The sequence below is a fragment of the Clarias gariepinus genome, chromosome 9 (genome assembly GCF_024256425.1).
Source record: "Clarias gariepinus isolate MV-2021 ecotype Netherlands chromosome 9, CGAR_prim_01v2, whole genome shotgun sequence".
Classification (NCBI taxonomy): Eukaryota; Metazoa; Chordata; class Actinopteri; order Siluriformes; family Clariidae; genus Clarias; species Clarias gariepinus.
The window spans coordinates 31,559,820-31,574,851 of record NC_071108.1 but is presented as its reverse complement, the minus strand read 5'-3'; the positions used below and the strand labels follow the sequence as shown (position 1 = coordinate 31,574,851).

The following is a 15,032-nucleotide window of genomic DNA, read 5'->3' as shown; positions in this document are numbered from 1 at the left end:
TACTTTGATCCATGTTAGGTTTTTTTTAGTCTTTATAAAATTTTATTCATGATCATAGATTGCACTACAGCGAAATCTCAGCACACGAATTTCTTTTGCTCTGGATGCGAGTTCTTAAGGCGAAAACTCCTATTGATCTCAGTTTTCCCATGAGAAATAATGTGAATGCAGATAAACCGTTCCAGCCACCCAAAATCTTACCAATATTACAACAACAAAAGCGCTTGAAAGAATATCAAAGGCAATGTTGATGTGGTGGGTTGACTCTTTCGAAACAACTTTCGCTGACTGAAAAAAAGTCGCAAAATTAGTAAACTCGCTTGGCTTGGCTTTTTACTGACGCAAACACGCAATTTGGCTGTCAAACATCAGAGTGCATCTCAATAAGCAAGTGGATTTAAAATATTATGGCAAGAAGAGACAGTAATATTGTGTGACATAGACTTTCATTGCATGTGCTCAATGCAATAAGCAAACACCCAACATGTCTCGTCTGATCGACCACATCTATGAGGTTGAATCAGCAATTTGGCACCACATACAGTATAGTAATCACATGAAGTATGCAAGAAGTATTATTACCTTACGTTCTAATTTGTCCCCTACTACAAGACTGTGAGCACTCCAGTACTCACTAATGTTCAATACTTGCTGATGTCATTTTTTCCTGTCTCTCTGTTCTTCTTCTTTAGAAACCCAGGGGAAGACTAATGGCTGTGGCTCGCTTTTAAAAGGTGACGAAGCTGAAGACCCAACTGAAGATTGGATGCACTCCAGCGACGAAGACGACCAGACGGGTGACGCCAGACCGAGCGAAGCCTCAAGCCTTGACTGCAGCGGCTCCAGACCTTTGTTGCAAGACTTCGACGAGGACGAAGAACAAGAACTGGGTGCTTCAGGAAACCTCCAGACCAACTCGAGTTCCGAACCCTCTGACATCCCACAGTCCTCTCTGATTACCCATCAGCCCTCACAAAACCATGTAGTCCAACCTTCTGAGCACGACCCCGATGTCTTCTCCAAAGCTCCTTTTCGGGCTGTGCAGGAAAATGACGTTGATGTGTTCGCCAACGCTCCGTTTCCTCGTCAACAGACTTCATCTCAACCACCAGACGTCTTTCTCCAGGCGCCATTTGGAAAGAAGAAGGAAACATGGGGAACAGTTTACACTCATCCAGTCCCGCAGACTGGGATGCAACGTTCCGGTATGGTGGCTATCGCTCCCGGAAGCCATGAGCAGAGCGTTCTTGATCAAGTGGCGCCTTTGCCTTTTCGACCTCAGGCTTTAGCAAAATACTCCAGACATTACGAGGGACCTGATGTAGTAAGCTCTGATGATCCGTTTCTCTCCGCGCCTTTTCATCGTAAAGGATCTCAGGAAAAGCACTAAGGAGGAATGAGTACTCTTTTGTTCATCTCTGCATCCTTTTATTTGAAATTATTCTTTGATGAAAGGAGGCTGAGAGAGAATATTTGTGGAGAAAACGTAGTACCTTTATGAGAAAACAAGAAACCGTATGCAGGAACAAAGCACATACTTGCTGAGACCATAGTCTTTACCTGGATTGACCAATGCAAACCCTAATGTTGGTGTTCTATGCCTACCTCAGTTAATTCCAATGCTGAGAGAAACTCTAATTTTTTTTCTTTTTTTTTTTTTACACTTCAGCCTGGAATGACACGTCCTTGATGAAGCGTACATTTATTCCCTAATCGATGCACTCATTTACTGTCACCTCTTTGCACTGGTGATGGAAAATCCCCATCAATGGAGAAGTTCTCGTCTGAACTTGTATTGCGCGCCACTTTCACTCCAAGTTGACACGACAGCACTAATATTGTTATTTAGACCGATCCAAGCCTTTAAATCTCGCTTCTCGATTTATTTTGGTAAATGTTTGCCTGATTTTCGGTTTCCTGAGCCTCGATATCAACTTTGCTTAATCACAACCAGGAATGCGTGGTCTTCAGAAAGAGATTTATCCTGATCAGGGGCCTGATCCGAAGTGATGCCAGGGAGCCCTGGGTAAGTGTCAGGAACACATCCTTATGTCCGGCATTATAGCTTATTCACACCTAGAGGTAATTTGTTGTCCCCAGTCCACTTAGAATTAAAGAATGTTTTTAGGATGTAGGAGGAAACCGGAAAAAACAGAGAAAGTCCAATAACGCCAGATTGTGATGCAATTTTAGGGTAGTTCTGCCATTTCAGTGTCGTTTTTTTTGAGGCTCGTTGATATGCTGGATTTTGTTGCACAGAACCATGTAGACTTGTAGATTATGATTAAAACTGACAGCGTCATCTTGTCTTAACAACAGTAATTAAGCTATTGATGATTGTATATTGACGATCGTTGAAATCTGACGAATATTCACACTCCCGCTGATGGTCCACTTTGCATTATGTTTGCGATTGGACATTAAGCTCTAGAGTATTGTGCGGCGTATAACTTGAATACATATTGCATATTTACATCCAATGCTGTATTTCTCCAGGGTTCTTAAATTTAATACGAATGCTTAGCTGATCCAAATACCATTCTTAGCTGTCTGTCTGTCTAGACCTTTCTTTTTACCTCTCTTCCTGTTCATCTTTTCACTGTGTGTATACCTTAAATGCAATGACCTTGCCTTTGGTATATTTCTGACACTCCGTTTTGGGACAATAACAATGTGTTGGAGGGTGTGTATGTGGGTCTGTGTGTGTCTAAAGAGAGTTATGTATGTTTATAATGATCTTGAGGTATTCGGTGATTATGAAATGTATCCGTGCGCCTGTATGTGTGTTTGGGGATTGTGAACATTTAGCACCTGAAATGCAGCGTGTGGCGTTTCAGTCATCATGAAGGCACTTGTTTGAAATACTCACGTTTTCCAAAGCACTCGTCGGTCCGGACGATGTTCATCACAGTTTGTTGTGTACCAATAAAATAAATTAGGAGTTATGTATTAATATATACATATATTTTTCACAATAATGCAAAAGGGTGTATGTGTGCTGCATCTTGTGATTTATATCAGGAATACAATATGACTGGGCATGCTGTTATTGCAAAAAAAATAATAAACAATCATGAGTTAATTATTGTGTCACATATTTTATTCCTTACATACCACAGTCATTTGCTAACACTTAAGAAGCAAAGCTTAAACTTTGATGACTGTAACAATGTACTGACACTGGAAACTCCTTCCATCAATATGAAGAGCCTCGCTTTAAACTTGCTATTAGTGAAAACATTTCTTGATTCGTTATTTATCTTAGAGACTGAATGTGGAATAGGACCCCCCCCCAAAAAAAAAAAATTAATTCATCAATTTTTATTAATGCCTTTATTAACATGCACTGTGAAATGCTATATTTAGAGTAGCTTCCATTACTTGTTCGTTGTGCACAGCTACACCGCTAACAATGCAACCACTAAATGTGCCTTAATTGCATCACCCTTTTCCATAAGACATTTTACCATACTTGTACTGTGGTATTTTAACTGATATAGTACATGTACCACACTATGGTGTGGTACCATTCTACCATGGTACTTACTTTGGTAAGTGTATACAGTATGTACTGTAGTATGATACTATGGAACACGTACCAGGATATTGTCAAAAATATTATACATGTTTATGTACCATATTGGTAATATTTATATAGTATGGTATCACCGTATCGTGTTTTTTTTTTTTTCACTACTAAAAATAAGAACTTTAAAGTCAACATTTTTAGTTGTATGGCTGTGCAGCGATTTGCTTGGGGAGTGTTAAGAATGGACAGGATTAGGAGTAAGTATTTTAGAGGGACAGTTTGGGGACAAAGTTAGAGAGGCCAGATTAAGATGGTTTAGGAGGGATGAGGGGTATATCGGGAGAAGAGCTGGAGCTGCCATGAAGGATGAGCAGAGGAAGGACCAAGCGGAGGTTTATGGATGTGGTAAGAGAGGACATGCCGGAGGTTGGAGTGACGAGGGGAGATGTGTTCCGCAAAATGGTCTGCTGTGGTGACCCCAACGGGAGCAGCTGAAAGAAGAAGCCGATATTTGAGTGAGAAAGGGGGTATAAGTGTAAATTTTGGCCTTGTTGTTTTTTATACTCATAAATAAAGATAGTGAATGAGTTTGACAAAAAGTCCTCTCTTTCTATCAGGACAAAAGACTGTTAGCTATTATTTAACACACTAAAGGGTACCTTCTAATACAAAAATACCTCAGATGTGGTTTCAATTTTTACTCATTTTTATTCATTTATTCATTTAATTCATTTTAGTTGAATAAATAACTTGAAGGTTTAAAAAGAAATTCACAAAAAAATAGCCTTTTAGCTTCTGCACAATTTATCCAAAGAAATCCTCGAGCAACATCTAGCGGCTGTATCGGTTTAAACCGGAAGTGAAAGTTTAACCCTGGAGGCTGCTAACGGAAGTGACGCGATTTCACGCTGAGCAACATGGCGGCGTACAGGGCTGCTGGAGTGACTCGGAATTTATTTTCGGTTTTCACAGGAGCGTAAGTCGTAATAACTTTGTAAAAATATTTACATACGCTTCTGGATAAATGTTACAGTATTAGATATATAACAACTTATAAAATGCTGATTCATTTGCGTAAATATTGTGCAGCGTCTCTCTTTATTACTGTCAAAGTCTGAGTGATGCAGTGATGAGTGTTTAAAGGAGAGACTGTTTATATATATATATATATATATATATATATATACACTCAGCGATAAAAAGAAACGTCTCTTTTTCAGGACTGTGTATTTCAACAATAATGTTGTAAAAATCCAAATAACTTTACAGATCTTCATTGTAAAGGGTTTAACCAATGTTTTTTATGCATGTTCAATTAACCATAATCAATTAATTAACATGCACATGTGGAATGGTCGTTAAGGTCACAGTTCTAAAAACGCAGGACACTAAAGAGACTTGTCTACCGACTGTGAAAAACACCCAAAGAAAGATGCCCAGGGTCCCTGCTCATCTGCGTGAACGTGCATTAGGCATGCTGCAGGGAGGCATGAGGACTGCTGATGTGGCTAGGGCGATAAATCGCCATGTCCGCACTGTGAGACAGGAAGGACAGCTGATCATCCTCGCAGTGGAAGACCACGTGTAACAACACCTGCACAGAATCGGTACATCCAAATATCACACCTGCGTGACAGGTACAGGATGGCCACAACAACTGCCCGAGTCAAATCAAATTCAAATTCAAATTTTATTTGTCACATACACAAACATACACAGTACGAAATGTAGTGAAATGCATTATACGACTGCCATTGACCCTAAAAGAGAATTAAAGTTTACAAATAAGGAATAAATATAAATAAAAGAATACGATAGAAATGAAATAAAAAAATTTAATTAAACTAGGAAAAAATAGAAATAAAAATAGAAATGTGCTAGGAAAAATAGAACTAAAAATAAAAATAGAAATATGATGTGCAGAAAAATAGAAATATACTGTACAAATTGAAATATACTGTACTGGGTGTGCAAATATGCATAGAACAAAGTGTCTTTGTGCAGAGGTTATTAAAGTGTCTTTGTGCACTGGTCCAGGATGTAAACGTAAACATGTAGTGTAGTTGTGAAGGTAGGTGTGCAAAGTTATTAAAGTGTCTTTGTGCAATGGTCCAGGATGTAAATGTACAACATGTAGTGTAGATATGAAGGAAGGTGAGCGTGTAATTGTCCATAGTGTTCATGGATGTATGTCACACCAGGAACACACAATCCCTCCATCGGTGCTCAGACTGTCCTCAATAGGCAGTCCATGAGGAGGAGATGCACTGCAGTACTTCAAGCAGCTGGTGGCCACACCAGATACTGACTGGTACTTTTGGTTTTGAGCTTCTCTTCATTCAGGGACACATTGTGAAACATTTTTAGTTTATGTCTTATGGTGTCGACTCTTTTAGTGTTTATACAAATATTTACACACTAAGTTTACTGAAAGTAAAAACAGTTGAAAGTCAGAGGACGTTTCTTTTTTTGCTGAGTATATTTAAAATCTGTTTCTGGTTATATTTAATGCTGTGAAACATCCACAAGGTTTAAAGTACCTCCTGTAATGTACGATATAGCAGCTTTAAATAAATATCAGTCATTTGGAAAGCTTTTCGTTCATCTATACTTAATGTTGTTGAACTTGGCTTTGAACATACTTTTAGTTCTTTCAGTTAATCAGATAAAAATGCATCTTGTCACGTTACAACTCCTCCGTTCTGAAGACTTTCATAAAACCTCCTTCTGTCTTTTCTTGCAGAAAACATTCGAACCCCCCCACCTTCTTTGCCCTTTCTAGATATTTTCTCTGCAGATCCTGAATGAGCCGTAACCATAGCAACTATAATATACAGGGTCTGGCTGTTGTTAATATGAGGTCTTGAGACTAGTTTGCACATGGCCCATCAGGAGCTGTGCAACTGGAGCTATGTGCCCGTTATCATGTCTGCCATTTCACGAGTAGAACAAAGTGCAAATATGAAATCCTGCGTGAAACTGGTCAAATCTGCCACAGAACTGTTTGACATGATCTGTCGAGTTTACGATTTTTTAAGACTAACATGCAATAGGTAGATGAGATCTGATTTATTTCTCCATTTCTAGAAGAACTCCTGCGTGTAAAGATCCCAGTGGAGCAGCACTTGGCAAACTTTTCTTCAACGTGAGAACGTTGCCAGGATGTCCCGCAGCCATGTTTGGTGAGCGTTGAAAGTACAACCCAGAAATCCACTGTGAATTTTTGTGATATTATATTTTACATTCTGTAAACTTTGTTTTTGTTTTTTTTCTTATTGTCTAGTGAGAAACATGTTCATTCAGACTCAAGACACTCCGAACCCAAACAGTTTGAAGTTTCTCCCCGGACGGACGGTGTTAGACTCGGGCACTATGGACTTTGTCGCTGCCAGAGATGCTTTCTGCTCTCCGCTGGCCAGGTATTGATGTAAATACACAGTAAGGTCGAATAACTGGGCTGCATCAAGCAAAAAAAAAAAAACAACTAAGGAGATTTGAAATTAGTGGAACTGGGTTAAAACTCACAAGCCTCTGGAGACAGTGTTATGATCTGGTGTTGCTTCAGTTGCTCAGGTCTAGACTCAGTAACATTATGTGGCAATAAAATGAAGTCAGCTGACGACCTAAATGTACTGAATGACCAGATTATCACATCTGTTGAGTTTTATCTCTTTCCTGATGTGACGCTATATTAATTCCGTGGTTCTGGGAGCATGAGGAATGATTTTCACACATGAACTCAACACTGTATTGTGCGCTGTGATTAATGATTGAATGAATACTTAGAGAGTGTGACTTTGTTTTTTGCCAAGGCAGCGTACAGTATAATTTATTAGCATGTCGTCCTGGTTAATGCTCTTGCTCTGAGTTTTGTGTGAATTGCTTTTTCCAGGCAGCTCTTCAGAATTGATGGAGTCAAGAGCGTCTTCTTAGGGCCAGATTTCATAACCGTCACAAAGGTAATCTAAATTTAAAGAATGTAATTGATAAAATAATAAAAGTCATCCACATGCATAACTTTAAAGCTTTTCTTGTTGCCAGGCTGATTCACATACAGAGTGGAAGGTGATTAATCCTGACATCTTTGCCACCATTATGGACTTCTTCACATCCGGCCTTCCTGTCGTTAATGAAGACGCAGCTCCACGCTCAGACACCGGTACGGTACAACGTCCTGATAGTGATGATTATTTCCACACTGTATTCATTCTCTAATGCTTAGTTACAACAGATGAACCTTAATCCCAGCACCTTTATGAAATCCTTCTCTCTTTTCCATTAGCACCCTCGGACGAGGACGATGAGGTCGTTGCCATCATCAAAGAGCTGCTTGACACGCGGATCAGGTGCCGTCGCGACCTCTGCTATTTCCTCTCTCTTCGCTCATGTTTTATTGCACGCTTCCTATAAGAGCGCGTTTTTTTCGTCCTCTCCCAGGCCCACGGTGCAGGAGGACGGGGGCGATGTGGTCTATCGGGGTTTCGAGAACGGCGTGGTGAAGCTGCAGCTCCAGGGCTCGTGCACCAGCTGCCCCAGTTCTGTTGTCACGCTTAAGAGCGGCATCCAGAACATGCTGCAGTTTTACGTCCCTGAGGTGGAGGGGGTCGAACAGGTGAAATCGGGTTTCATTTAGGGAATTAGCATCCCGTGTCTTGTTCTTTCTGGGGGTAAAGTGACCACGTGAACTTGAATTCTCGATATTGATTGGTCGAAGGCGCTGGAATAAATTTGTGTCTTGTTTCTATAGGAACGAGTCACATAGGGACTTGTATGTGAGCACGGATGCTCTAAGTTCGTGGTCTCCAGTACAGGACCGGCCACACGTAAAGAATTATATATATATATATATATATATATATATATATATATATATATATATATATATATATCAAAAGTTTTAGAACACTTTCTAACTCTGTGATTGTTCCTGATATTTTTTTCTTTCTACATTGTAAAGGAATGCTGAACGCGTCCAAAAAATGCATTAATCTCCTTTGAACAGTTGATATAGAGATGTTTCTGCTACTTCTGCTCTGTAAAGACTTCATAACGCCTCTAATCTGAGGTGCTGTTAATTAGTCATTTTTCAGGCTGATAACTCTAAATGAACTTTTCGTCTGCGGCAGATGTAGGTTTTGGTCTCGCCCTCCTGGAATGACCTTCATGAGAGCCAGTTTCATTATGGTGCTTGACGGATTTTGCAAATGCACTTGACAATACTGTTCTTGCAAGAACTATTACAAAAAGGCTGACCTCTGTGTCTTATAATAACAACTAACTGTTGTTTTTCTTGTTGTTACATAATTACCTAACTCCATATGTGTTATTTTATAGTATTAGAAATCCCCAGTGTTGTTGTAGAATGTAGAAAATAAATCACTAAACAAAAAAAAAAGAAATTTGTAAGTGTTCTAAAACTTTTGAACGGTAATATTATGTATTATGCACTTTATTATGCTTCGTTACGAGCGCATGATGGGTGGTCCGCAAAAAACTTTTGGAGACCACTGCTCTAAGTAAACAGTGTGTCTGGACCTCTGGGATTTCCGATTGATTTCCTATTACTATTACAAGCTGTTTTAAAAACTGTAATCATTATTAAACTGCAGTAGCGAGCAATGTAACTTATAGGACATCCTTTTATTAGTTACGCATTAATACACATTAAACAACAATGAGTATGGACAGAGGAAGCACTTTCAGCAAGAAAACACATCTGATAAAGTTACATCATCTTAAATAACACTTTGTCCCCATAATAATTGTCGTTCTGAACCGTCCGTGTACGTATGTAGCTATCCAGCTCCTAACACAAGTCCAAACTGTTCTCCAGAACCCCTCATCAAGGGCACTACTCAGTGTAAGTGTAACAAGGGAATTGTACACCCTACAGAGTGCACTAGCTTTCCATTGAACACTGTTTTGGATTCAACCCCAGAATTTGAAAGTTAACAAAGCTGATGTTCTAAAACGGAATAAGTGGAAATATAAGGACAAACTTAAGACAATTACAGGACTGTTCATTACCTCCATGGTTTATTCTCCCCACATTTTGACTGCATAGTGTTGATAAGAATTTAAAACTATTCCACTCCCGTCAGTTACGTTAACTGTCATTCACCAGCTCCGCCAGTCACGGTTAGTTAGTTTCACCAGTCGTGGAAGGATAGGCGTTGGCATAGCAAAATATCTGGTTAAATAAACCAACAAATGATGATCTGTTGATAATAAATGGTGTTTGCGGCACTCTTGTATTAAAGCGATACCACACTCAAGGTTATAGTGCAGCTTACTGTATGTCTACGGCTGCATCACAGCCAGTGAGAAAATTGCTTAATTAAGCAACTTTTACCAAGACAATGTAGAAATTCACAGAGCTTTTGGCCTAAGCTTAGTGTCTTCACAACCTCAGGAGTGTAAAAGCTGAATAAGGAACACAATAAGGAACTGGTTATATATGTAAAGGACACCTTAGGTGCTGTATTAGTTGTGTGTGATGTCCTGATCTTTCTGCTTTTCTCTCAGGTGAAAGATGAGGACGAGGGAGTGAAACAGCACACCCAGGGATGAGAGCTAATCTGGATCTGGACAATGCTCCTCCTCTGGGGCGTGATGAAGATGACACCAAATCGTGGAACTGTTGTGGAGTTTTCCCGTTTTGACAAAAACATCTGAAACGGTTACACCAAAGCCGATCTCGATCGTTGTCTTTGGTTTTGTCCCAAATCAAAGTGTGTCCCCCTGCTTTAATATGAATGTTTTATTTTTATTATTATTATTATTATTATTATTAAACTGATTTGTGTTTATTGCACTGGACTGTAGGTTTAAGTTGAGTGACCTCGCCTTAGATCCTGACCACATCAAGCACTTATGATATTTATAGCATTTTCATTTCCTGCCCAGTGTCACCCGCTACAACCCGACACACAAACCCAGAAATTTTTCTTTTCTCTGAAGGTTTTTTTTTTTTTGTCTCTGTGTATACTGTACATGTAAATTTGACTTAAAAATCTAAATTAAAACATTTAAAATGTACTAGGGTTTTGTTTTTACTTTTTTAAATCAGTTTCACAATGTAAATGCTAAATAGCTGAGCTGTTTTCATGTGAAAGCCCAGCATGACTTTAAACCTATACAGATAAATTACTTGTTACCACATGATAAGCAGACCACAATAAGATTTTTTTTTTTTTTTTTTTTTTTAATATTTGCGCTCCATACAAGTGTGCGGTTAATATATTTATTCACTCATTCATCCTCTATAGCGCTGATTCTGTGCAGGGTCACTGAGGGTCTGGAGTCTATCCCATGGGACTCAGGGTCAGCCTGGACGTGGTGCCGCTCCATCACACACCGGGCACGCATACGCTCACACTAACACACTACGTGGAATTTGGATACACCTATTAGTAGTGATGGAGAGGTGAAGCCTCATTTACTGAAGGGGTCAAGGCTCCTTGCCCTGTCAACAGGTTCACTAAAGGGTTCATGTCATTAAGCTTCATTCAAAGCTTCTGTGTCATAGTAACATCACTGCCAATTAGCCTAATCTGCATGTCTTTGGACTGTGGGAGAAAACCCACCACGCAGAAGAGGAGAGCATGCAAACTTCACCCACCCACACAAATCCAAAAGTTTTGGATTCACTCGAACCCTTGACCCTGGTGGTGGGAGGCCACAGTGCGACGAATATAGATACAGGTACAAAACTGTTTGCCGGAATGTCAGTCCTGAACTACTGAGCGAATACCACCGCAAAAGACTCAAACTTACAAGTTGGTCTTTCAGCTGCTCCCGTCAAGGCGTCGCCACGCCACCAGTGCAACAACAACGTGGCACAAAATTTTACGCCAGATGTCCTTCCTGACGCAACTCTCCCATTTTATCCGGGCTTGGGACCGGCACCGTATGCAGTGACTGGGTGGTTGGGGTGTGGCAACCCACCAACAGCGGCACTCAAACCCAGATCCTCACATCCCCAAACCAACAACCTGGAATCTTAGCCACCTGAGCCCCCAATATTTTTTTGGGCCAATGTGGCCTATTTTTTTTTTTTTTGTAATGTATAGTATAGTGATGCAAAAAAGAAATGGCTAAAAATGCTCTGGGTTTTAAAGTTAAATTGGCTTTGGGTTTGTCGCATTGTTATCCATTAGGCCTGAATGTATTATGTCTTAAACTGCCTTAAATGTAAATGTTTCTTATAAAATATAAAAAAGTTTAATAATACCAACAACAATAATAATCATCATAAAAATTTATTGATTTACTTACTAACTTACTGCCTTCTGGACCTGTCTGACTCGTCCCGATGCCTCACTTCTGGTTGGTGATCTTGGGACGGTTCCATTTGACCAAGAGGATGGTCTTGGACTCGGCTGATGCAGACAGCTGTTCTCTGATACAATGAATTAATAATAAGTCCTTTGCTTATCACTGACCGCTCAGGACCTTTGACCTCAAATAGGAATCAGATCCAAAGCTTTGAATATCAGGTTTAAGAACCTGTAGGGATCTAGTGTTTTTCATCAAGGCGAGTGAAAATAAATAGAGAACAGTCATAGACGTGAAGCTTTTTCAATTGAATTGATTAAATATCTCTGATATAAAGATTAAAGGTAAACTAATAAAGTCTCTGTGAGCTTGGGACAGTTTTTCTCAAGAGGAATGGGAGCTGTAATGTCAGGATACACATTGTATGTGCAAAGCTGATGATCGCAGAAGATTTGAAACTGTAACTGGAGTCACATACTGTACAGGTTTTTCCTGTATGGGCCGGTGGGTGGAGGGGGAGGTGGGGCCACTTACAAACAACAAATGGTGCTCTTTACATTATTTTTTGGGTCACAAAATTATATTTATGCATCTTTCTTTCGCCGTCACACAAATACACTCCCTGTTTTTTTTTTTCGGAGAGTGAATCACAGATGAGAAATTCACTTATAAGTTCACTTATACCACTACAGTGCTGTTATTTTAGCTTTCCTAATTAACATCTACTGGAGTTTACATTGAGCAAGTAGCTTAATAGTAACGTATCTTGAAGTAGATTATTAAATCCGGCACATAACCGTTCATAACATCGCTTTTACTCAACATTTTGATTTCACTTATGGTGCAGATTAAACTTCAGGCAGAAATCTAAGTGCTGCAAGGGTTCAATTAATTTCTGTCCAGCCTGTTTTGTGTGACGCTGTGACATAATCTGGCTGGACAGACATACAGACAAATAGACAGACAAATGCGAATAAACAGACAGAAATAGAGACATACAGTAGATACATTCAGTCTGTACATACAGACAGAATTCTTTCTGAGACTGGTTCCAGGTCCTAAAATATATGAAACCAAATTCAAATTTTATTTGTCACATACACAGTACGATATGCAGTGAAATGCTTATACGAGCGTCAGTGACCTTAAAAATAAAAGATTATTAATAGGAAGTAAATATGAATAAAATGGAAATACAAGAGAATAAATTTAGCTGGGATAAGAATAATATATCTATAGAAGACAGAAATATACAATATAAGAAAAATATAAGAAAACTTAGCTGTACAGATATGGAAAAGAAAAGATTCTGTACAATATAGAAAAATATAGAAATTTCAGTGTAAATAAAACAAATATGCATGAAGGTGTCTTATTTTAAAGTGACTTGTGTGCAATAAACCAAGAAATAAAATAGAAATATGTAAATGCAGGCCCGTAGCCAGGGGGGGTTCGGGTGGTTCGAACGACCCACCCCCCACTGGCAAAGGTCCAGAATTTTTTGTTATTATTATATGCCATTATTTAAAATAACATTTTATTACAAAACAATTTACAAAAAAACCCGCGACATGTTACAAGTCTGCGCAGCAACTGACGTTTTTTAAATCTGTGAGGCGGCATCCAGCGGTGTATAATATGGGTCAAAAAGAGCAGGAGAGACGGAAGAGAAAGCAGGGAGCAGCGTCATTATCGCAGAATATTGAACATATTGTAGCGTTTTTCACCGCTAAGAATGAACTTGGAGAGGCGAGTGAGCTTCCTCACTGCCTATTGCAAACGGCTGGGAGTATTTTATTCAGCTGGGTACATAAACAGCACATTTTTTTTTTTTTAAGCCAACAATCTACAAGACCTAACCCAAACACCTATCCCCAACAGGGTGAACACATAACAACCCCTCCCGCAAAGCATGATGGTGCCATAATATTGTAGCGTTTTAACGCCGGAAAGGATGGTGGAGAGATGAGTTATCTTACTTGCTGCCCAATGCAAATGGCTGGGAGTACTTTATTCACGTCACAGGTGAACCAGCAGCATAAACAACAACAACAACACACATCACACATACCCTGGCTGAAGCCAGTAACCCAAACACCTTCTCCCAACAGGGTGAACACATAACAGCCCCTCCCGCAAAGCATGATGGTTCCCAAGCGAAACCCCGCCCCCGCCACAATATGTTCAAAAAGACTGCCAAACAGAGTAAGTCTGTTACTACCTCAAGATCAAATTCTCTTGTGCCTTTTCTTGAGCAGTCTAAATGGCTATGACAAGTCTGTAACATCTTAAATAAACATTAACAGACAGGAGCCTATCTGATGGATCTGTGAATTTATTATGTTAAAAATGTTAATCCATCAAAAAAAGAAAAGAAAGAACGACAAGTTCAATGTGTAAACAAACCTGCTTGACCATGCATAGTATTAGGATTTATTAACATTTTATTTTGAATTAATACATTATTATATTAAATTAGTAAATTTATTAAATTATTCTATTAACCATAGGCGATGCTGTCTGGTGTCTATACGCGGGGTAGACAGCATTCGAATAAGGTTTATCATCAATAATTGTTAAATAGAGCATAAAATAAGCCCACAAAAAAATAATTTTTATCCATCCCACAGTCTTGTAAGTACAGTACATTAACTGATCGTCTTTTCCCCGTAATATTTGTATATTATTATTATGAGATAATTATTGGTAATATTTTTCAAAAGCATGCACATTATGATACCAGCAGACAAGCTAATCTAGCACATGTCACTAAAATGCAGTATTTAAACCTCAAAATGAAATTCAAAATGAGTAAATATTCAAATACAAAATACTGAGAAAAAAGGTCCACTTTTTTAAAAAAAGACCCCCCTTGCACTAGGCTGGCTACGGGCCTGAAATGTGCATGAATGTGCAGATGTGCAGTGTCCATACGTGTCCATCTACATTGAACGTCTACACACACATGCATACTGTATTTACTCACGTCCTGGTCATTTCCACTTATTTCCATTTAAATTCATCTTTACATTTTCTTCTCATTGTATAGATAAGTTTATATATATATATATATATTGGTTCTATTTATTTCCTGTTAAACCTTCCTTTTATTTACACAAGTCAATTTCAAGTATACAGAATGTGCTAAATTAAAGAGAGCTGCATGATTGCCACCTCCTGTATGTGTGTGTGTGTGTGTGTGTGTGTGTTCACACTGTCTATACTC

General features: G+C 39.1%; 2 protein-coding genes across 9 annotated transcripts in view; both read left to right on the top strand.

The window, feature by feature from the left end:
• LOC128530252 (AP2-associated protein kinase 1-like) overlaps positions 1-3,082 on the top strand; it is a 43,116-nt gene extending 40,034 nt beyond the window's left edge. For all 8 annotated transcript variants that reach the window (XM_053504074.1, XM_053504073.1, XM_053504072.1 and 5 more), the window contains one exon: positions 693-3,082. In XM_053504074.1, coding sequence (XP_053360049.1) covers positions 693-1,390 — 698 coding nt within the window. In that variant the 3' untranslated portion in view covers positions 1,391-3,082. The remainder of the gene's footprint in view (positions 1-692) is intronic.
• A 1,334-nt stretch (positions 3,083-4,416) lies between these two features.
• Positions 4,417-10,567, top strand: nfu1 (NFU1 iron-sulfur cluster scaffold homolog (S. cerevisiae)). Its single transcript, XM_053504081.1, has 8 exons — positions 4,417-4,505; positions 6,617-6,711; positions 6,813-6,948; positions 7,422-7,488; positions 7,571-7,688; positions 7,812-7,875; positions 7,967-8,141; positions 10,055-10,567. The coding sequence occupies exons 1-8, from the start codon at positions 4,447-4,449 to the stop codon at positions 10,097-10,099; spliced, it is 759 nt and encodes a 252-aa protein (XP_053360056.1). The 5' UTR covers positions 4,417-4,446; the 3' UTR covers positions 10,100-10,567.
• Positions 10,568-15,032: the final 4,465 nt, after the last annotated feature.

Bases quoted from the DNA above. Each gene is read 5' to 3' on its own strand.
- nfu1 (XM_053504081.1), top strand. From the start codon at position 4,447: ATGGCGGCGTACAGGGCTGCTGGAGTGACTCGGAATTTATTTTCGGTT. The intron at 4,506-6,616 runs GTAAGTCGTAAT...CTCCATTTCTAG, and splicing joins TTTTCGGTTTTCACAGGAGC to AAGAACTCCTGCGTGTAAAG. The intron at 7,876-7,966 runs GTGCCGTCGCGA...GTCCTCTCCCAG, and splicing joins CTGCTTGACACGCGGATCAG to GCCCACGGTGCAGGAGGACG.